Source organism: Eremothecium sinecaudum, chromosome V, assembly GCF_001548555.1.
Source record: "Eremothecium sinecaudum strain ATCC 58844 chromosome V, complete sequence".
Classification (NCBI taxonomy): Eukaryota; Fungi; Ascomycota; class Saccharomycetes; order Saccharomycetales; family Saccharomycetaceae; genus Eremothecium; species Eremothecium sinecaudum.
In genome coordinates, this window is record NC_030896.1 from 130,406 (window position 1) to 152,286 (window position 21,881).

At 39.2% G+C, this 21,881-nt stretch overlaps 8 protein-coding genes and 2 non-coding genes across 10 annotated transcripts; 3 read left to right on the top strand and 7 right to left on the bottom strand.

Moving 5' to 3' along the window:
* Positions 1–271: 271 nt before the first annotated feature.
* MKT1 (Mkt1p) lies at positions 272–2,584 on the bottom strand (the record flags this gene model as incomplete). The annotated part of the gene is made up of 1 exon (XM_018132722.1): positions 272–2,584. One exon carries the CDS (start codon positions 2,582–2,584, stop codon positions 272–274), a length of 2,313 nt encoding a protein of 770 aa, XP_017987997.1.
* A 439-nt stretch (positions 2,585–3,023) lies between these two features.
* On the top strand, positions 3,024–4,058 carry OST3 (dolichyl-diphosphooligosaccharide--protein glycotransferase OST3; the record flags this gene model as incomplete). Its single annotated transcript, XM_018132721.1, has 1 exon — positions 3,024–4,058. One exon carries the CDS (start codon positions 3,024–3,026, stop codon positions 4,056–4,058), a length of 1,035 nt encoding a protein of 344 aa, XP_017987998.1.
* Positions 4,059–4,131: 73 nt separating this feature from the next.
* Positions 4,132–4,428, bottom strand: SNN1 (Snn1p; the record flags this gene model as incomplete). Its single annotated transcript, XM_018132720.1, has 1 exon — positions 4,132–4,428. One exon carries the CDS (start codon positions 4,426–4,428, stop codon positions 4,132–4,134), a length of 297 nt encoding a protein of 98 aa, XP_017987999.1.
* A 211-nt stretch (positions 4,429–4,639) lies between these two features.
* On the bottom strand, positions 4,640–8,215 carry AW171_hschr52935 (HEL277Cp; the record flags this gene model as incomplete). Its single annotated transcript, XM_018132719.1, has 1 exon — positions 4,640–8,215. The coding sequence occupies one exon, from the start codon at positions 8,213–8,215 to the stop codon at positions 4,640–4,642; it is 3,576 nt and encodes a 1,191-aa protein (XP_017988000.1).
* Positions 8,216–8,466: 251 nt separating this feature from the next.
* Positions 8,467–12,723, bottom strand: TOP2 (DNA topoisomerase 2; the record flags this gene model as incomplete). Its single annotated transcript, XM_018132718.1, has 1 exon — positions 8,467–12,723. The coding sequence occupies one exon, from the start codon at positions 12,721–12,723 to the stop codon at positions 8,467–8,469; it is 4,257 nt and encodes a 1,418-aa protein (XP_017988001.1).
* Positions 12,724–15,945: 3,222 nt separating this feature from the next.
* MIR1 (Mir1p) lies at positions 15,946–16,866 on the bottom strand (the record flags this gene model as incomplete). Its single annotated transcript, XM_018132717.1, has 1 exon — positions 15,946–16,866. The coding sequence occupies one exon, from the start codon at positions 16,864–16,866 to the stop codon at positions 15,946–15,948; it is 921 nt and encodes a 306-aa protein (XP_017988002.1).
* A 767-nt stretch (positions 16,867–17,633) lies between these two features.
* AW171_hschr52938 (NMT1/THI5 family protein) lies at positions 17,634–18,662 on the top strand (the record flags this gene model as incomplete). The annotated part of the gene is made up of 1 exon (XM_018132716.1): positions 17,634–18,662. One exon carries the CDS (start codon positions 17,634–17,636, stop codon positions 18,660–18,662), a length of 1,029 nt encoding a protein of 342 aa, XP_017988003.1.
* Positions 18,663–18,796: 134 nt separating this feature from the next.
* AW171_hschr52939 lies at positions 18,797–18,868 on the top strand. The gene has a single exon. It is a non-coding gene; the product is annotated as a tRNA-Arg (tRNA).
* A 133-nt stretch (positions 18,869–19,001) lies between these two features.
* AW171_hschr52940 lies at positions 19,002–19,075 on the bottom strand. Its single transcript has one exon. It is a non-coding gene; the product is annotated as a tRNA-Asn (tRNA).
* A 457-nt stretch (positions 19,076–19,532) lies between these two features.
* AW171_hschr52941 (HEL273Cp) lies at positions 19,533–21,473 on the bottom strand (the record flags this gene model as incomplete). The annotated part of the gene is made up of 1 exon (XM_018132715.1): positions 19,533–21,473. The coding sequence occupies one exon, from the start codon at positions 21,471–21,473 to the stop codon at positions 19,533–19,535; it is 1,941 nt and encodes a 646-aa protein (XP_017988004.1).
* Between the last annotated feature and the right edge of the window lie 408 nt (positions 21,474–21,881).

The following is a 21,881-nucleotide window of genomic DNA, read 5'->3' on the forward strand; positions in this document are numbered from 1 at the left end:
CCTGTTGTATTATTAGATTTTATCCACCTCCTTCACTTCACTTTGTAATCACGTGCAGAACCGTTGAAATGCAGCCTACGATGGTTCCGTAATAATGACTGCCGTTTCCTATTTGACTTTTAAATAGTACTGCTTAAACCAGTAGATCTCTACCATTAACACACTCTTATTTTTTTTAATACACTAACTATTACAGAGTCTATGTGTGAGAGGTATATACGAAAGAAGTGTCAATAAGTAGTAGGGATTTTCTATTCTATTTTGTTCGTAATTACTTCATGGCTTTACCTGCAAATTCAACCGCTTCCTTGAAGAGTTCGTAATCGGCGTCTGCAATTAATTTCACGTGGTTCATTTCACCAAGTATTATGCAAATGTCGTTCAAGTACTTATAAGCCCGCTCCATCTCCTCTTCTAGATTAGTGACATATTTATAGTTGGAAAAGGAATTTGTCACCAAAGCTAGAGCATCTTCTCTATCATGAGCATTATGTAGCCACTTTTGTAGATAGAATCCCCACATCATCGCCATCACTGTGTTTGGTGTCGATATCTTGAATGGTACGTGACCAACAATATTCCGTTGCCATCCCGAATTATCTAAGGATAATCTATCAAATTCAGAAGATGCCAAAGAACTAACAAGCACAGCTTCATAAAGCTCAGACATGTTCTGCTTCACGTAGTCAAGGTGTTCCCTAAATATGAGCGTTTTCTTATCGATTGGTCCATAATAGTTGGCAGGTTTTTGTTTTAATTGAAAAAGAGTGAGCATACGTGTGATAACAAGGATGTACATCGACTCTTTAGGATATGATCGCAGCGTAGGCTGTGAAAGGGCTGATTGAGTTGGTGGCTGAGTTTCCTCGGCGAGGCCTAACACATTCATCTTGAAAAACACCAATAGTATCAGGAACGCTTCCTGGAATTTAACGTTCAGGCCTAAATCATTAAATTTTAAAAATACGCTACCGTATTCTGTTGGCTTCAAAACTGAGCCATACTCAAAGAAGCCTAATAAGCAAAGGAACCTCAAGAAGTTCGTAGCCAAAAGGTCAAACGGAGCCGTTAACTTATCAGTAATTGGCCCGGGCTTCTTCGATTGGGCTGTGAAAGATTTTGTAAGATCTGTGGAGGTTGAAAGTACTCTGATAAATTCTGAAATTGAGAACTCCTTCGAGGCATCGTCGGTTTTTACGTATAAGTGTTTGATACGATCATAAATCGAGGGGGTGACTCTATTGGATAGGGTGACATCGGCATTGGGGCTAAACCACTTAACATGCTTAATCGGTTTGATTTGGTAATATCTATTAATTGGTTGCGTTAACAAATTAATTTCGTTGTTTTTGAAAACCTCCGCGGATTTCTTTACCAAGTTGCGGTAAGAATCAGACGATCCGCCATCCAGTGGTGGATACTCAGAATACATACCAGATGATATAATATCTAGCAGTTTAGAGCTGGCCAATCCAATGGACCTGTAAAAGTTATATTCGTGTGGCAACCTCTGTTGGATAAAATCATGGATATCATTAGGGATTTGCGCTCTCTCGCGATTATCATTGGAAGCTAAGTCCGCTTCTGAATAACCAAATATTTCGACCCTCCCGTTGGATTTCAGCACCGGCATAAACTTCAAAGCAGATGTTCCCTTTTGATAAATGGAAACAAACTTAGAAGCATCTATCTGTATGGGGTTTGTCAACTGGTAAGTGTAAAAATTAGTCCCCCCATTAATACTCATATCCAATGCAATCTCAAAGAGCTGCTGTTGAGGATAAATTTGAAGCGGTGGTAATGTGAATGGTTGTAAATCATTTCCAACTGCCATACAAATGTCCAGGAAATCCTCAAAATTTATTTTGAACTCGTTTAAAATACGGCTTCTATCAATGAATCTAAACTCCTTGTTGGGGAATTCCATTCCTAAGATAAACTTAGGAACTGATTCCACAATCAGCAAATCTGTAGGACCATAAATTGCGTCAATATACTGCTCCTCCAACAAATATGCCAGCTGTATCCATGAAGAATATGGAGCAACCATGTAGTTGATGCCCTTCGAAATGAAATATTGCACCAGGTCGGACTGGAATCTTCTAGAGCTTAATGTGACATTGTGCCTAAATGACTCGCCAGGTGAAAGCGGCTGATCAATATAATTAGCCTTATTATTGTTCATCAAATTACTCCAGTGCGCCCATGCCTTATATCTCTGCGCAATAATCGTCTCGTACGCCGTCTTCTGCCCACTAGGTGCTTGGTTCGCCCCATTTGAGCCTTGAGTATTTGTACTATAAGATTGATACTGTAGTTGGTTGAAAACTGGCGACCCTGAAAATACAAACACCGGAATAATATTATTCTCCTGAAATATCTGTAAATCGGATTCAATATACATCTCCAAACTCGTCGGATACCCCCCAATAGCATCCAGATATTGCTCTCGTTTATTAGCTAACAGCCTCGAAACATAATGATCCACATCAATTCCTAACGTTATGTTATTCAAGGATTCAATCGGAGCTGAACCAACAAGTGCCCTTTCGAAAAAGTATGACTCTAACGATTTGATTGGCATTTATTATTTATTAAACTAAGCAGCAAACCACCCAAAACTTCAAACCAGTCTAATTGAGCGTTATGATAACCACACTATTGGTTATAATCGATACTCTAGTGGGTTATTTGTTTATATCTCTTGATCGTTTATAAGGAAGTCAAATCTTTTGCCACCCAAGGTGTTTAAAAATCCAAGACCGGGTAACACCACGTGACTCTGAAAGCAAAGAGAGAAACTGTTTAATAAGAGTAGTTCATAAAGTAAGAGTGCTATATGGATTCAATTGACGTATTAGAGCTCTCTAGATTATTGAGGATCTGGCTTAAAATGTATGTTCTTCTTTGCTGGGCATTACGTAGCCTAAAGTAGCGAAAAAATTGACACCTAAGTGGTTATCCCTAAGTAAAATATCGTTGGCTTTGAATACTACCTTGCACGATATAGATCAATAGCAGATATGCGGGTTCTTAATAGTGTTCTACTATGGCTATTCGTTTTGCTAGGTGCTGTCAGTGCATTGAGTAATGAGAAGCTTCACAAGCAGGCGAATAAAGATGGTGGTATTATTAGATTAACGAATAAGAACTTCAAGCGGATCCTATCTGGCCCTCGTAACTCATATATTATGGTTTTATTGACAGCCACGAATCCGCAGGTGAATTGTGTGCTTTGTAATGAATTTACTCCTGAATACCAAAATCTGGTTGTTTCGTGGATCCGGGAACACCCAGATGGGTTGAGCACAGAGATAGAAGACCAGGGTCTCTTCTTTGCAAAGGCTGACTTTATCGATCCCAACACTAATGATGTGTTTGGATACTATAAGGTAAATAACGTGCCAAAGATATTCTTGTTCAAACCCAACGGCAATATTGATACATATGACGATATTGGGGTGCCCTCCAAAGCTGGGCCTCAGCGTGTGCAAGCTCTTATTAACATGTTGAAGGATCAAACTGGATTTCATAACTTCAACTACTATGAGCCTTTTAACTGGGGATCATTCGTTGCTACGGTTGCGTTTACTAGTATCACAACTATTTTGGTGAAGAAGAACAAGAACTTTGTGTTCAAGGTTCTTTCGTACAGACCAGTCTGGGGAGTCGTCTTCGTGACTTTAATCATTGCGCTTACAACTGGAGCTATGTTTAATAGGATTAGAGATACTCCGTATGTTGGTGTTTCGCCAGACGGTACTCAGGCCGAATACATTGCGGTCAGTCAGCAGCAATTTCAATTTGCAGTTGAGTCTCAAATCATGTCATTTATCTATGGTGCACTAGCGATTGCAGTTTTACTTTTGACATTGTTCACACCGAAACTTAGTGAGTACTATCGAAAGAACAATAAGTCCGCACATGCTCCAATTTATTTGGTTTCATCTTTGGGATTTGCGTCGTTCATTTACATTGCATTTGCAGTTTTGATTGCAGTATTTAAGCTGAAGAATAGCAGCTATCCATTTAAATTACTAAGTCTTCCGTTTATCTAGTTCCGTATATATCAAATAAGTATTTTAACTCTAAAAGATGGTCAGTGTATGATGCTCATTATATGTGTTTGAATCAGTACATTTCTTCGCACCTCTTCTTTGCCGATGACAATGTATCCTTTATCTTATCAACACGTTTTGCTAAGGATTCCACAGTTTCCAGTTGTTCGTTCAATAATGCTTCTTGGGTAAGAGCTTCCTCTTCCTCGTAAGCTCCTCGTATCGATGCGAATTCCATTGCCAGTAAAGCTTGTGATTCCCTTAATTCATTTACTGCTTGATACATAGCCTCAAGGTTGCTTGATATAACAGAAAAGACACTTAATTCTACTGGATGTATCCCAGCAGCTTCAATATCTTCTAAATTCATTTATCCAACTTGAGTTTCAGCTCTGCTGGAGGAGTTCCTTTCAGTTGTATACTAATGTAAGAAGCATGGTGTTTTTTTAGGGTAAGCCGTGGAGCACACAGGCAAAATTTATGCGTAAAATGCTTAAACAAAGTTATTACTCCATATATAAGTTAATGAATGTTTATGTATGCTATTGCAGTTACGAGTTAAATCTTTTACGAACCTTGGACTATGCTTCATGTGGAACCGTTTCCTTATCCTTTTTCTTACCCATAATGCCTTTTTTCAGTTTACTGACGGCACCCAGTCCGCCTCCAATAACACTTGTACCGGCATGTATACCTGCTGACAGACCTTTAGTTGCTAGGTCTCCAACTTTTGTCTCGACTCTGTTGACAGACATAGTATATCTTGGTGCGAACATGAATCTCAAATGAAGGATACCACCGTCTTCGCCTTCTGGACCGAGTAAAGGAACATCCATAAATGTTTCACCGTCTGGATCAATGTCTGCCAGCGAAATAGTTGCAGTTCCAATTAAATCATCGCTGTTACCAGCGTCCCAGTCCATAACACTAACCCTCAAGTAGTTGTTGACACGATTGTGAATTTCAATTGTGGTAACTTCATCCCATATGGGGTTCAAGGTTTTCTTCTTGGTTTTAGTCTTGTATATTAGTTCGTCTGAGTCATCTAGGAAGAACTTCACGTATGGGTCGGATTTACCGTTCCTGTCTGCTGGTAAAAGCGCAGATGCTGAATGAATAGCAATTTTCAAATCACCAGTATTCGTAATCATGTCAACTTCTGGTAGCCTTGAAATAACTATAGGGAACCAGGAGGTTTGCAACATTAACTTACCGTTTTTGCTTTGTCCTTCCAAGGTCAAAATTGATGGCTTATAATAACAGTTCTTAATCAACTCATAAGTTGGAATGCTAACCTCGCAAATTGGTTCTTCTGCCTTGTTTTGGTAGGGATTCTTTGAAATTCTGAAAGTTGCTGTTGACCATTGAGATTCCCTAATCATACATTCTCCAGCAGTGCCTGACCTAATCGTCTTTGTAGAAAAGACAGGAGACACATAGCTTGCGTGGCCATTAGAATCGAAGAACGCCTGAACACAACAGCTTGGCTGCGGAAGCTCGCCTCCCAAGATTGTGAAAGAAAACACACCACTGTTGTACTGCAGTAATTCGTCTAAGTCCAATTTCATCTTGTTACTATAAAGTTCCTCCATTTCCTGAATTTCTGTCTCTTCTGTGTCAAGCTCTTTCTTTTGCTCTGAAGTTAATTGAGCGTTAGCAGTTTTCGCATTTTGCACACGTATTTTTCGATCGTTTATTGCATCCACTGCTAAAGTTTCCTCCAATGACAACACTGGAAGTGCTGGATAGAACGACGTATAATATGTGACTGTTCCTTTAACACCTTTCTTTGAAACTAATCTTCCTACCTTTGGTTCTTCGTCAATAATTTCAACATACTTATCGTCAGGTCCCTTCTTAAATAGTTCAGTTACTTTAATATCAAACTTTCCAAGGTTACGATCTTTACCGGCAGTTTCAACATCCATGCACTCAATGGTTATCCTTTGATGTGGGGAGGTGATAGGGACGTAAACAGCTTCATTCCAAATAGGGTTAAGCGTTGAATCTTTTGCATCAGTCCTGCCTTTGACAATACCATTGACAAGAACTCTTGCATAGGGATCGATCTTTCCAATCCTTTCCAAATTCCGCAAATCCTCGGCTTTATTCAAGAATAGTCTAATGACACCGATTGGAGGAGTGTAACCGCTATCATTCTTTAGGCCCAACTCAATAGGCTTCCAATGAGTAGTAACCTTTAATTCACCCTTGCCATTAGCCAATGGGAGCCATTTATCTTCAATATGACCTCTATCGATCAAGTCGTTCAATGATTGGAGCGTGCTGGACAATATTTCACCTTTGTTGTTTTTAACAACCAATTTAACTCTTGTCTTCCGGCGATCGGTAATTATAGCTTCATGTTCACAGTTATATGAAGGTGAATTGTCCTTCTTTACAAGCGAACTCGAAGCAACCAGCTTAGTGTTGATATACATCTCAACAAGTGAACTAACCTTGTTTTTGTCAAAGTCAAGACGTCTAGCCCCTTCAATAACAATCTTGGTAATACCTGTGTTCAAATCAGGAACATCTTCGGTAGTACCATCAGGTAGTTTCTTTGCCTCCAGAGTAGGATGGAACTTCATATCGAAATGCAATTCCCCAACGGGCTTAGAATTGAGCAAAAACTTTGTACTGAGGTTGGTTTGTGTTCCCCTTTCATGGAGAGAAGACAAATTATACTGTATCCTTCCCAACATCTTATCGTTGAACTTTCCGCGCTTATTGAGAAGAGTAATTGATAATGGGTCCGTGAAGGATTGCAGCAATATCAAAATACTCTCATTCCACACAGGATTCACTGATCCTTGTGCAACCCCGGTAACAGCAGCTACTTTATCGTTGAAAGCAAATTCCAAATATGGATTTATTTCATTCGCTTCTGAATCATGGACAGATTTCGAAAACCTTAACGAATTGGCACCTTTAACGTGGAGCTCTAATACACCAATAGACAATGCGGAACCAGATAGCAGTTGTGGAACATTGAGTTGAAAGGAGAATGGAGGCAAGACCATAGGACCCGCATATTTTCTTGCCATTTCCCTTACGAACGGTAGCAGGCCTGGAATAGCCATTATTTCCCAGTTAAATATAGAATCCCCAAACAATTTAAAAACGAAGTCCACGTCTGGAATATCCAAAAGCTGGATATTAACAGTCTCAACATGCGGAAATGCGGTTCTCATCTTCATTCTTACTCTTACAACAGCTCTAAATGCAATGTTTGTTACTACTACGGGAATGGTGATCCCAAATATTTTCGCCTTGACAACAACTTTTTGGTTCACATAGTTCTTTAATTGCTTCTCGTCCAAGTCACACAAATCATGTGGAGTAAATGAAAGACCCCAATCCATTACTGCAACATCGGTGGGTGTCGTTTTAAATGTCTTAACCAAATCAATTCTAGGAGGTTTCACTCCCAATGTGAATTGATCAATCCATAACGCGGAAATAAATCCAGGAACAGAGGGGTTCTTAGCCATCTCACGATTTGCCTGCTCCACAACCATATGGGAAACAGAGGGTTCCAATTGAGGCCAGTATTTGTCCAGGAAACTATTTAACCATTCCATTGATTCATAATCATTTTCTACCTTTTGCACTGTCATTTCCTTCTGGACCAAATCACGAAGGGTGCCACGATATTTCTTAATAGAAGAACGGTAATAGACGCTTACCAGAACAGTGACAAAAAAAACTGGCGCTAAGCTAAATTTAAAACTTCCAAGCAAAAAGGATAATATTCCGCCAATTGCAAAAATAGCCGTTGAGTGATACCAGTCGCCATATGCTGCACTGGGTAAATAGTCTTCTAAAAATGTTTCATGGTAGGTATCCAAAAGCATATCGTCTGTTGTAAGTTTGTCCTTTTCTTGCCAGCCACCCATTTGCTTCCAACCTACATATGACGAATCAACAATTTGTCGCTCTACAACTGGTTCATCTGGTGTACTAGCTCTACCTTTTGAATCGGCATCTGGTGAGAGGCTTTTCTGTTTCTTATCAGTATGCAAACTATCATTCTCAGTTGGTGACTCCGAATTCTTTACGTATGTTTTGTTGTTATCATGATTTGCTCCATGGACTACTTCGGTAGCACCGGGTTTTAAGCCAGGTACTACTTCTTCAGTTAAAGTTGAAGCCATAATTCACGATAATTTAACTATATGTAGCAACTTCTAATACGTTTAGATTATGGATATTCGATTTCGGTTAAGTGAATTGAGTACAAATTGACACGATGTTTTGTTTTTAATAGGGGACGTAGGTTAATTTTTTTACCATTGTAGGTAGTCCTTAAAAAAAAATTGTTATAAAGCAATGAGCAATTGAAAATAGAATTAAAAATTATATAATATTAATTAAGTCGCAACGAGTTTATGCCTAAAAATTAGCCCTACTCTGATTCTTCCTCCACAAATGAAGCGTCAGAATCTTGCTCTGACAACGGGTCCTCTTGGTCGTTTTCACTGTCGCTTACGTTTCCTTCTTCTGTAAAACTGTCATCCGATAGATCTACAGTATATGATGGTTTTGTTGATTTATTTCGGGTGGCTCTAGTACCCTTTGTAAGGATGGGTTCCATATCTATTTCAAGGTCTAGATCGCTGTCGTCAAGGACCGGTTTTTTCCTTGGTTTTGCTTTCTTTTTAGAGTTTGCTGCGGATGTCTTTAATTTTTTATCAGTGGATTTAGGTGGGTTTGTGGGGTTTGCGGCTGCTGCTGCGCTTTCGGTTGCGTTGTCAAAGTTTGCGGAAGCCTTCTTAAACTTGGAGATGATGCTTAGGGCGTCATTGGAATCGGATGTGGTCTCGTCAAAAACTGTGGTAGGTTCCTCTGGTGCGCTGGCCGACTGTTCCTTTTTAAGGATTGGGGCAGGGGTGGTATCTTCTGCTGAGGCAGACCTAGATGAAGTCTCGCTCTTTATTCTTGCCGGTTTCTTTGAAGGAACAACTACTGATGGCTCAATCAGGATTCTTTCAACTGCAGGTTCAGTTTTTATTTTCTTGGTGCCCTTGGCAGGTTTCTTCTTGGTTTTGGGGTCGTATTCGTCATCGTCGCCCTTTTTGCGCTTTTTGCCTCTGGCTTTATTGCTTGCGTCAGGTGTGATAGTTTCACGCACCTCTGTATCATATTTGATAAATTCATCGTATTCCTTCATGAATTGGTCTAAATCATCGTTCCACAGGTCCTTTGCAGACATATTCAGCAGTTTTTCTAGTTCTGTCTCCTTTGCTTGTTTCTCCTGTATCAACTTTTCGTATTTTTCCTTCGTTAGCGACCAGATTCGCATACTTAGCAAGTATTCGAAGGTACCAAATTTATCTTTTGACCCTATAACGACATCGGGGTCTTCTTCCAGTTCTTCTTCTACGACTTCGGGCACTTGAATTTCATTATCTGAATCCACTGCACCCTGCTCACTAGCCAGCTTCTCATAATGAGGGCAACCCTTTGAATCGAACCTAGGAAAGCCAAGCTGTTCTAACTCCTCCATTAAAACATTTCGAGCTTTCTTGCTGATCACTAAATCACCATCGATGATCATTTTAATGAATTTGACTTGGAAAGAAAGTTTTTCCATTTCCCATCTTAATTGCTGGACAATGTAGTCTTTTCTCTTCTGGTAGTACTCTAGTCGGACAAAATAGAAGTCAATTAGGATGTCCTTGACATCCGTGTATTGCTTAATCTTGCTCTGGGCATCAAATAGAACCATGTTACTCAGATTAATGGTGCTGACAAGCTTAAATCGTTCGTAAAACCCAATCTTTCGAGTCTTCTCCATTTCTTCTGGGGACAATGTGACGACAAACTTTATTGAGGCGCCGTGTTGCTCCTGCATATCCTTAATCCAGGGTTTTACCTTTTCATTACCGCTAAGGCCCAGCAATAGATGTTCCTTAATCGTACCCGTCCACGTTCTGGCTGGTAGTTCTGTGATTTCAAGAGTATTTTCTCCAACTTGTTCTATCCTACCATATATTCTGTACCTCTGGGCGTCAATTTTTTCCAGTGAGCCCTTCCAGCCCCTAAACCAAGGAGCCATATCTTCTACTTCTTTGTCATTCATTAAGTTTCTCAGGTTTTTGACGATGTCTAGTGGGTTGAAGGGTGGAATTGAAGTACTCCAACCAGTACCAATACCCTCCGCACCATTAACTAATACCATAGGCAAAATTGGTACATACCACTGAGGTTCAACAGTTTGACCATCATCGTCAATGTATGTTAATAATTTGTTATCTAGAGGATTGAAAATATGTTTTGTTAGTTTATTCAACTGAGTGAAGATATATCTTGGAGCAGCGCAATCTTTACCACCAGCAGCTCTGGTACCAAACGCACCGTTAGGCATTAGTAAATAGATATTATTGGCACCGACGAAGTCTTGTGCCAAACTAACAATAGTTTGCACTAAGGATTGTTCACTGTGGTGGTATGCAGTAAGCCCGGTCACATAAGAGGCAAGACCTTGTACTTTAATTTCAGAGTTGATCAAGTTCTTTTTTAAGGACCCATAGATAACTTTTCTTTGAGAGGGTTTAAACCCATCAAGCAAATGTGGAATTGATCTTATATTGTCCGCTAGGGAAAATAAGATCAATTCTTTGTTAATAAAGTCCGAAATTGGAATTTCAGTTAAGTAGGGATCTAAAACGGTGCCGGGCTGGTACTGTTTTAGCCATTCTTTCCTATCATCGGCCTTTCTTTTATTGAACGCTAAATCAATCAAACTACTATCCCCTTCGTCTAAAGCATGGAATTTTTTAATATGGACATCTAATGCTGAGAAGTACTCCCGAGCCTCCTGCTGAGTTGAAGTTCCCAACCCCTTATAATATTTAGTCTTCCAAGTATACTTGTAAGACTCTTCTTCTCTCCATTTATCATAATCTGGAATGTTGTAGAATGGCAATACCTGTCTTCTTGGCTTCAAAATGGTAACTTTCATAATTGGAGTGATAAATTCAATCAAGAAACCCGGTATATCAAGCAACCCAGGGAAAGTACTTTCAAAGAAATTAATTAATAAACCCTTGATGTGAGACCCATCATGATCTTGGTCGGTCATGATCATGACATGCCCATATCTCAAATGTTTAATGTCTTCTTCCTTGTATTTTTTATGATGCTGAAGGCCCATAATTTTTTTAATAGCCTGGATTTCTTTGTTTTTACTGACCTGGTCTATGGTTGCGTCTCTCACGTTTAAAATTTTACCTCTTAAAGGATAACAACCGTAATAGTCCCTACCAACAACAGCCAACCCAGCCACAGCTAACGACAAAGCAGAGTCACCTTCAGTCAAAACTAATGTACATTTGTAGCCGTCTTTAGTTCCTGCCTTATTTGCGTCTTCTAACTTGGGGTAGTCCGTTATCCTGTTTTTCCTCGAACCATCCGTTTTCTTAAGTACTTTCGCGGCATTGGCGTTAACAATTTCAAAAATCTTGGTAGCTAGCTCTGTTTTCATAATCTTCTTTACAAAATCGCTACTGATTTCACATTTAGATCCAAAGTCCTTAATCCTTGTAGTCAGCTGTTCTTTTGTTTGAGATGTGAAGGCTGGATTCTCAATTAAGCAGTTGATAAATATGAACATGTTGTTTTTGATTTGGAACGGCTTAATGTTTTTCTTCTCCTTTGAAAGCGATTCTGCCACCTTCTTTACAATTTGATCAGTAACATAATTGACATGTGTACCTCCCAAAGTAGTTGCAATAGAGTTAACAAACGACACCTGCTGAAAAGACACTTCAGACACAGCAAAACCTACCTCCCAACGATCATTAACCCTTTCATACACAATAGAAGATATGTTTGCTTTTTCAGTAAGCTCTTCTGGTGTTGCGCCCTCCTGCAGTAATTTCTTCTTCACTAGTGATCTCATATAAAGTTCAATATAGTTTTTGAAGCTTTTAATCTTTAGGTTAACACCATTTAGGTAGACATTGACACCACGTACAGACGCATTGATATCGTACACCCGTCTTCGCATGACACCAATTATATCATTATCTAGGACATCCATTCCAAATCGCTTTAGGTCTGGTTTAAAAGAAACCTTAGTATATGAAGGTCCCTTCTTGTAAGAGGTGATCTTTGGAGGATAACAAACGCTCATATTATTTTCCCACTTTTGATAGTACTTCTGTCCTGTCTTTGGATCAGCTGTTTCTAGATGAAATTCAGTTGAGAATATATTGCATAATTTTGCACCGTAACCGTTTCTACCACCTGTAACCTTTTTCTCATCATCATCATAGTTGGAAGAAGTCAGTAGGTAACCAAAAATTAACTCAGGAATGTATATACCTTCCTTATCATGGATTTGAATTGGAATACCATTTCCATCGTTTTTAATCTCAATCATGTTTTCTTCACGGTTAATTACCACTTCTATTTTCTTCATGGAGGGATCACGAACTTTATTATCAGCAGCATTCACCAAAATTTCATCAAAGATCTTAAATAAACCAGGAACAGTATTAATTTGCTTTTCTATCATGCAGTCAGTTTCCTCATCGTAAACCCACTGTAGAGAATCCTGCATTTCTACAGACCCAATATATGTATCAGGTCTCTTAAGGATATGCTCCAACTGAGAGATCCTCTGATATAAGTCAGAGGCATTCTTTTCTTTCGTCATCCTTTTAGGAATCACAGAAATCACAGCAAAAGATGACAAAACCTGCACTTGATCAGAGGTGTAGGTTTATTAATAGTAAACAAATATTGGGTCCAAGGTTGTAACTCTTGCATAGGCTAATATTTGATAATGAAAAAAAAACGCGTTACGGCAAATAACTTTCATCACGTGTACTTAATTTAACTTAGAGGTTCAGTTATTGATGTTATCTAGGAAGATCGCTTGTTACCATTCGACATGTAAGGAGTTCTACTTATGCATTAATCACATCTCTCTTGGCCAAATAGCACTGATTGATTAAACTAGCGAGGTAAATATTGTATTTAGTAAATAAATTCATCATGAACATAACGCATGTGACGCATATACGGTAAAACCTCCATCACCTAATTTATGAAGATAGTAAAAGAAAACAACTCTAAGTTGCCTTAAGAAACTTCTTGTATATTAAAAAATGCGTGAGGTGTTATGTGTCCCTATCTAGAAGTATTATATATTCTTACAATTTTATTTATAATAATTATTAGTTGCAATAGACTCTCCTCCCTTTTTGAACCCTTACAGCGTTTTGCTTTATTTCTTGATCGCTTTATGAGGTTACGATATCTCAACCTTAACTATCACTCAAGCTTTCGTTGTAACTTAAACGTGTGTTCGCCCCTTTTGAAGATTCTGATCATCACGTGCCAGCCCGCTTAGTTAAGTCTCGGTGACGCTTCAGAAATTCTACTTTATCTTCCAACGTGCACAACATTGTAAATAACGAACGGATTCTAGTACTATTAAAAGAGGCTATATATTGCGGTTACATGAGCGAGGTTGAAAATGTTTTGTTAATAATAGTCTCTGAGCCTTTCCAGATTCAGACAACATGTCTAAATTTGTTTGACTCTACTCTTATTCTAAAACTCACTACATTAACCTCCCAGCAGATGGAACTTCGAATTATTGGACTAACTGTAAATAAGGCCTTTCTTTGCCCTCCGTTAGACCTACTCGGATTTTCAAATGTAAACCCAGGATCTTTTCACTTTGAGGTCCATACAGGACTACGAAAAATTTATGCGTTAGCACTTTCTGAATAATGCTAATCAAAAGACATGCCAGTCCCCACAGCTTGGATGAAAGTGTTCAACATTCATTCTTCATCGTCGCCATCATCATCTCCATCAATCTCGAGGTCCTCATCTCCACCATCCTCCTCATCACCTTCCTCGTCTCCATCATCATCTCCATCAACTTCGAGATCATCATCTTCACCATCGTCCTCATCGCCTTCTTCGTCTTCGTCACCATCGTCTTCTTCGTCGTCATCGTCGTCGTCGACGGCCATTCTCATTCGTATTGAATCAGGTAGATGTGGTAATCCTTTTATAAGACTTCTAGTGCCATCTTGAATTTCAAATTCAATTAATTCATGGTCTCTCCAAACTAAAGCAGTGCTATTATGACCAATATATTCGTTAGAGATATATCCTAATAAAACTCTACCTGTATGTGATCCTGAATCTTCTAGACCATTTCCGGGATTTGTACCTCCTATTAATGATGAATTATATCCCATTGGTTCTGACCATTCCCTAATGACCTCTCCCCATTTAGCGAAGTCGAATGTTTTTCCTTTGGCGGGAAGTAATTTTGTCGAAGATGCTTTATTTGCAAACACCGAGTTGATATTTGCAAATAAAAATAAACTAAACAATAGATAGTTCATAATCCTTGTTTTAGCTGATGGATAAAAATACTCTGAATAGACATCTAATGCATCTATTAAGTTCCAAATTATTAACGTATAAAAGGGTTTTTGGACGAAACAGTTTTACGTAAGGCGTCAGGACGTACCCTTACTGAATAGTCGTCAAACATGATATGATCGAGCCTTCAAGTACAATAATAGGAATGTACTACTTAAAAGATAGTCTGTTGACTGTTCTTGAAGCCTTATGATGAAAACCATCAACGGGAGATTAAGCCATTAATTTTTCTTCACGATAAATGCCCTTTAACCTAGTGGTTCAACTGTTGATGTTAATCTTAGTTTGTAATTGTACAAACGTAATAAATAATAGAAACGGTTCACAACAATTGAACAATCCTATGGGACATAATCTGATGTTAGAATAGCTATGTATGGGATAATTAAGGTTTATTGGTCTAGATATTTTGTCTCTGGATTTGTTATTGATGTTGTTAGTTGTCACGCATTTAATATTTTCGTAGCGTAAAGCGGTTTTCTGATACAGAAGATGCAGTTGCAGAAAGTTACTGAACTCCAAGTTATTCAAGTGTATGATATTTTGAGACCGTTGATCTGAACTAAGTACTGGTGTCTTTTTTAAAAAGACGATTTTTAGGAGGCGTAAATGGTAATACTCCGCGCATCTTCTATTGATGTACTTGATGCTATAAGCAAGTTTGACATGCTAGAGGTGACACTGCGAAAAGTTGAGATTACATGGGTATTGCTACAATGTTAATATTAGGGAATGGAGACGCACCAATATGGTTGATAAGGTATACAATTAAGTGGCTTTAAGATTTTATTTTTTAGTTGTGTCGCGCCAAGGCCATAAGGAATTAGATCTGGCGATGCTAAGAGTAACTGACTTAAAGCATGATTGAGTATCGTATACCAATAGCTTCTATTATGAGGTTTTTACATTCAGTAGCATAAAATCTATGTAAGTTTTCACAGACATTTTCGATGGCATGATTATTAACACAGCCTTAGGTTCAAACGCTCGTAACAACTGCTCCTCGAGATCACTGCTATTCCCTTAACATGATCTTGGCCGATCCTGAGCGAAATGAACTCTGAACTGACCAGCCCGTTACATACACTGAAGGCTAAATACATGAGCAGCTTATAGATTAATCAGAAATAGGCATGTAAAAATTTCCTGGTACAGCTATTAACGGATCAACTAACCCATAAGACTAAAGCCCAGAAGCTATAAGACCTTTAGATGGCAAGTAAACTACACCTCAAGATTCTAAAATAGACTTATATGCAGGATAAATAACATTGAAGTAAGAAAAAGCGTGAATATTTAGATTTCTTGTTTAATATATGTACAGAGTGTGTACTGCCGCGTTAATTATCAAACCAACATATGTTGGAGGCTTCCTTTCTTTCATAGACCCACAAGCGACCCTATCTAATATCATAACTAAAAAAAGCTCTCCACATCAGCAACTCTTCAACAGGCAAAACTGTTACACTTAGTGGCTGTCACCGATCTCAACAGCAGGAGCACAGCCCAAAGCTTGCTTCAATCTACCGTAGATACCGAATTGCAAGGAAGTCAAGGTACCAACCATAACCAAACGGGTTGGCAAACCGGCGAAAGAGCCAATGAATCCTAGCTGCTTAGCCAATTGCACTAACAAACCAACAGTAGATTGACCTGGAGCCTTCTTAGTCTTGTTAACCTTAGACAACAAGGTGTCAGCAGGTTGAGAAACAACAGCAGCAGCCAAACCAGCAGTCAAACCAGCCATCAAGTTAATACCAGTGGAAGCATTGGTGCTAACGTGTTCCTTACCACCAGCCAAACCGAAGTAAGTGTTAGCAGCATGTTCGTAAACAACAAACTTAGCAATGTTGTATGGGATCTGCTTGAACAAGATAGGAGTGAAACCGTTATAGAAGGAACCGATACCTTCTTCCTTCAACATTCTAGTGAAGCCACCGATCAAACCGTTGGAAAAGGTTGGTTGAGAAACCAATCTGATTCTAGTAGCTTCCAAAGGACATAGAGCGATATCAGCAAAGAACTCGGCAATAGCAGCAGAACCAATGTAAATAGAGTTTTTGTATTGACGGGCATTGTCGTAACCTAGTATATCAACAAAGGCCTTCTTGAAAATTTCATAACCACCGAATTTAAAAGCACCTTGTAAAGAGTAACCCAATAAAGTTGGACCGAAACCAGTTAATAAAGCACCAGCACCTTCTTCTGCTATAATTTTTCTGAAAGAACCAACCATACCAGTGTTATACTTTAAAGGTTCCAACTGAATTCTGGTCTTAACAACATCGATTGGGACCATAGAAGAGTGAGTAGCACCACAACCGATGGCACCAGCTAAAGCGAATTTAGCATAGTCAGACATGCTATAGTTTGGTATTTGACTAGACATCTTTTGTACAATATTTTAAATTAAGGCGATATTTTAGATAGAATATTGGACGACTAGACACTTGTAATAGTGAAGTATTAAAGCAATCGTGTGTAAAAAAATATCAAGAAGATTTAATATCAGCAATAGAAAAAAAAACGATTTATTTTATTTAGTAAAATTTTTTAGTACTGTTAACCGGGATTTGTTTTAAACGACAGCAACGCTGTTTTATTCTAGGTGAATTCGCGTCGCTGTTAGTGCAATTGTTTACGGCTCACTATGGAAGCTTACTACGGAAGCCCAGTACGGTAGCCGTGTGTAAGGAAAATTTTTCGAGAAAAACGACATATGATTGGTGGACATCGGTCCGCGGAAGATCTAGTCTCACGGGTTATCACGTGGGCGAGCGGCGGCAAGAAAACGGCCGACACGTGACACGTGACTGATGTGGTCACGTGCCAGAAACCGTTGACGTGGAAAGTGACTGTATGATTCCGCCTTGGACGAATTGAAGGATAGATCTATAATACGCATAAAGATGGTGGCCGCTATCAGAAATAATGGTGTTCATTCACTTACATGATAAAATTATTGTTGTAGAGAAATATGCAACAACTCTAAACGATATTTTATGATTTTTTATCTCAGCGTAGTACATGCAAGGGTCTATGGCCGATTAGTATAAATAAGGGTAGCTTTTACTTGATTACTCCCAAGACTTGTTTTAGTATCTTTGTAACTAACCAGTAATATATATTACAGTATTATCATTTATATTGATTATCATGTCTACTAACAAGATCTCTTTTCTATTGAATTGGCAACCAACTCCCTATCACATTCCAATCTTTTTGGCGCTTACCAAGGGTTACTTTAAGGAACAAGGCCTAGACATAGCCGTTTTGGAACCTACTAACCCTTCTGACGTTACTGAGTTGATTGGGTCCGGTAAGGTCGATATGGGCTTAAAGGCCATGATCCATACCCTTGCTGCTAAAGCTAGAGGTTTCCCAGTCACTTCTGTTGCATCTTTGTTGGACGAGCCTTTTACCGGCTTATTGTATCTAAAAGGGAACGGTATCACTGAGGATTTCCAATCTTTAAAGGGTAAGAGAATTGGTTATGTGGGCGAGTTCGGTAAAATACAGATTGACGAGTTAACAGCTCATTACGGCATGAAGCCCGAAGACTACACGGCTGTGAGATGTGGTATGAACGTCGCTAAGTACATTATCGAGGGTAAAATCGACGCAGGTGTTGGTATTGAATGTATGCAGCAAGTGGAGTTAGAGGAGTACTGCAAGGCCCAAGGCAGACCTGTTTCAGATGCTGCCATGCTGAGAATTGACAAGCTAGCTTGTTTAGGATGTTGCTGTTTCTGTACTATTCTGTACATCTGCAACGACAAGTTTTTGGCAGAAAACCCCGAGAAAGTGCGGGCATTCATGAAGGCTATTAAAAAGGCGACTGATTATGTAATTTCACAACCCGCGGAGGCATGGGAGGAGTACTTGGACTTCAAACCTCAGCTCAGAAACGAACTATCCTACAGGCAATATGAGAGATCCTTTGCTTACTTCTCATCATCGTTGTACAATGTTCACCGTGACTGGAACAAGGTTACCAACTATGGTAAGAGACTCGCTATTTTGCCTTCGGACTACAAGGCTAATTACACTAATGAATACCTCTCATGGGCAGAGCCTCAAGAGGTAGAAGATCCGCTAGAAGCTCAAAGACTAATGGCTATTCACCAAGAGAAGTGTAGAGACAACGGTGGATTCAAGAGGTTGGATGTGCCATTGAGAACATGAACCACAGACTTTCTCCGAAAGCCTACAATATTTGATTTATATAAGTAGATTTTTTATGCAGTTATATACTAATTCGAGTGCGTGACTGTAAGAATCCCTCTGGTTATGGTTTTAAGATCTTTCATCCATAATCCGCTCGCGTGGCGTAATGGCAACGCGTCTGACTTCTAATCAGAAGATTGTGGGTTCGACCCCCACCGTGAGTGTTTATTTTTGTAAAATTATGCATTTTTCATATATGCAAATGACAAAAACGTAGTAATCAATCAAAGAAAATCTTATTTTTCCAACCTCAATCTAGCCACCTAGATTGAGGTTGAATTGAAATTCAAAAAATTTCGACCTCGGTGAGGATTGAACTCACGATCTTGCGATTAACAGTCGCACGCCTTAACCAGCTTGGCCACGAAGTCTAATAATGGGTTTCTATTCTTAGCATAGGAATGTGCTGTTATACTACGTTGCAGCTCAGAGAAAACATTACTATGTTTTTAATGGTTGAAGAACCGAAAACATCCCTGACTGGCAATAAGTGTAGACTCTTCAATTAGTGTCAATATAGCATCTTTAGTTATCGGGTCTGGATTTAAATGGCTGGACTTGAATTTATTGCACATCCAAATGAACACCAGGCGCACGTGCCGTAATCTTACAATAACCCACGTTTATAGACTAGATATTTCGAACTTGTACCAATATTCTAGAGTTCAATTTTACTTCATCACCTTAAAATGGCTTATTGAGTACTTCCAACTAAAGGACACAGGAAAATACCACCACTGTACGTAGATTTATATTGAATTCCTGAATATTATAAAATCATAAATTATAACTCTCATAAAAAGCGAATAATAATCTACAGCCACTACATCAATGGTTGCTTTTTATAGTTGCTTGGCAGTGATTGTTCCACGCAAAGGGAAAATGCTGCCATTTGGAATATTCACTTTGTAGGATGTTCATTTGTAGGAGAAGACCCGCTTCCATATGCCAGCCAATGTGACAATGAAACGGCCAGACGCCAGGGTTATTTGCCACAAATCGGATCACGGCGTAACCGAATCCGTTAACATTTATTGTATCACGATAAATAGGATTATCAAAATCCATGTCACTGGCATCCAGAGCATAAGAGTCTTCATTAAAGTAGCCCTTTTCTCCCTCTTTTAGCACCCAAAATTTGTATCCATGCATATGAAAAGGATGAGCTCCATCATCATAGTTATTCAATACTAAATCCACAACTGCTCCACGCTCGTCAAGGTTAATTAAATATTGGTTCTCATTTTTTGTTTCCAATTTATCCTCACTATCGAGTAGTCTGAGAGTGTTATTGTTAGGCATAAACGCAAGGTCATATAGTGAACAGCTTGTTTTAAGTGGATAGTATGTAACATCGTTGAAATAACCCCTTGTCAATTGGCGCTCTTTTGTTAAAAATGCTATGTTTAACTTGACAAGTGTGTCAGGCCTTCGATTATTTTCTTTCCCTAGAGGCACCTTACCGTTAAGAGTTTTGAATAGGCTTTGATGAGAGTCTCTGCACTTGGGATCAGGGCCCTTATATTCCCAACCTTTGCTCTCTACTGCCCTGTATTTTTTATTCTCACTGTAGCTGACTATGGCTCGGACTTCAGTATCAAAAGATATGTCATCTTCTTTAAAGCAGAATTCGTTAAACCTCGCACGGATCCAGAATGAATCTAACTCAGTATCTTTCCGGTCAAGTATAAAGGAATACCGCTGTCCTACCGAAAGTGCGACTGACTCCACCTCTTTTGGCACTGTGTTGGTACCGTCGGCTTCGATGATATTAAGCGTATGTTGGTCCACCGAAAATTCAAATGGAGCGAAAAACCCAGCATTTATCAATCGCAACCGAGACTTACGGCCAGGCTTCAAATTTATCACAGGCATGCTAGGGCTTGCTTCTTGACGCTCACCCTCATCTCTCTGCTCAACATGCGGGGCCATATACATTGGAGAGTCATGGTTATATGTACCAATTCCCTGTATTAATGCATTATTCGGCGTAGGCTCTGTATTTTCATTTTCAGGCGACATATAATTTTCCAAATATGTCGATGCAACATTGTGATAGTAGTCATTAACCATGACAACCATATCTTCGTCGTAATCCTCAAGGACCTCATCCTCTTCCCGAGAGTGTATTACCAATGGCCCAAAAAGTCCATCCGCATATTGCGTAGAAAAATGCGAATGATACCAGTAGGTGCCCCACTGCTTCTCATCAATCTTAATTTTGTAGGTATAATGGTCTCCAGCTGGTATCGGACACTGATTAATGCCAGCCGCACCGTCGTTGAAATTATCTTCGTTGTTAAAAAACAACCCATGACAGTGTATCGTAACTGGCTCATCTTTCATCAGATTATTAACGTGGATCCATAATGTATCCCCTGCGTTGGCTTCTATTAGCGGTCCTGGATACTGACCGTTCACTACAGTTAAATTTCGTATGACGCCGTCAGGACCCCCCTCAACCAATTTGGTAATATTAAAATAGTAATGCCTGTCTTGGCTCTTATTCTCCTTCTTCCAATAGCCCCGGTTCATAGTATAGTTCCTTTGAGTATCTAGCCTCCAGGAGCGCGGTTGAGATTTTTCAGACTGTATTCGAAATTCCCTGGCGCCGAACATAATAATAAGCAAAGGGATGGCCACGCAAAGTATATAGAATAACAGGCGTGTCCAAATTGGCCGCCGTCTGCTTGAGTTCAGCCCATATTTTCCATCTCCGAGCGAGAAAGTCTCGACGTTCAACAGCGGTATATAGCCCTTTCTAAACATAACGTCGACTATTATGTATATTAGCGTCCGAAACTAAAAGCTGATCTGAAAATCTATGGGGAACAAAAAAAAGTTACCACATTTAGACAACAAAACAATTATAGAAAAAACGACAGCGACAAACTACTCTGACATCTGTTTATTTTAATATGAATTTTTAGGCTGCTGTTTCAAAAGGTAAAATTTATGTCATAAAATGTTTCTTGTTCAATGTCACCCACTTAAGACTTTCGTTAATCTTTTTTTAATGTTGCAGTAATCCCGACGTTAATATGGCGAGAATATACACGTGCCGCAACCCCCCCACCTGTGCTTCAGGAACAAAATAACGCAGGACATATCAAGCACGTGAAAGTACATATGAATATTACTTCTTATAGTGACCCATCGCAATATCGCAAATTAAAT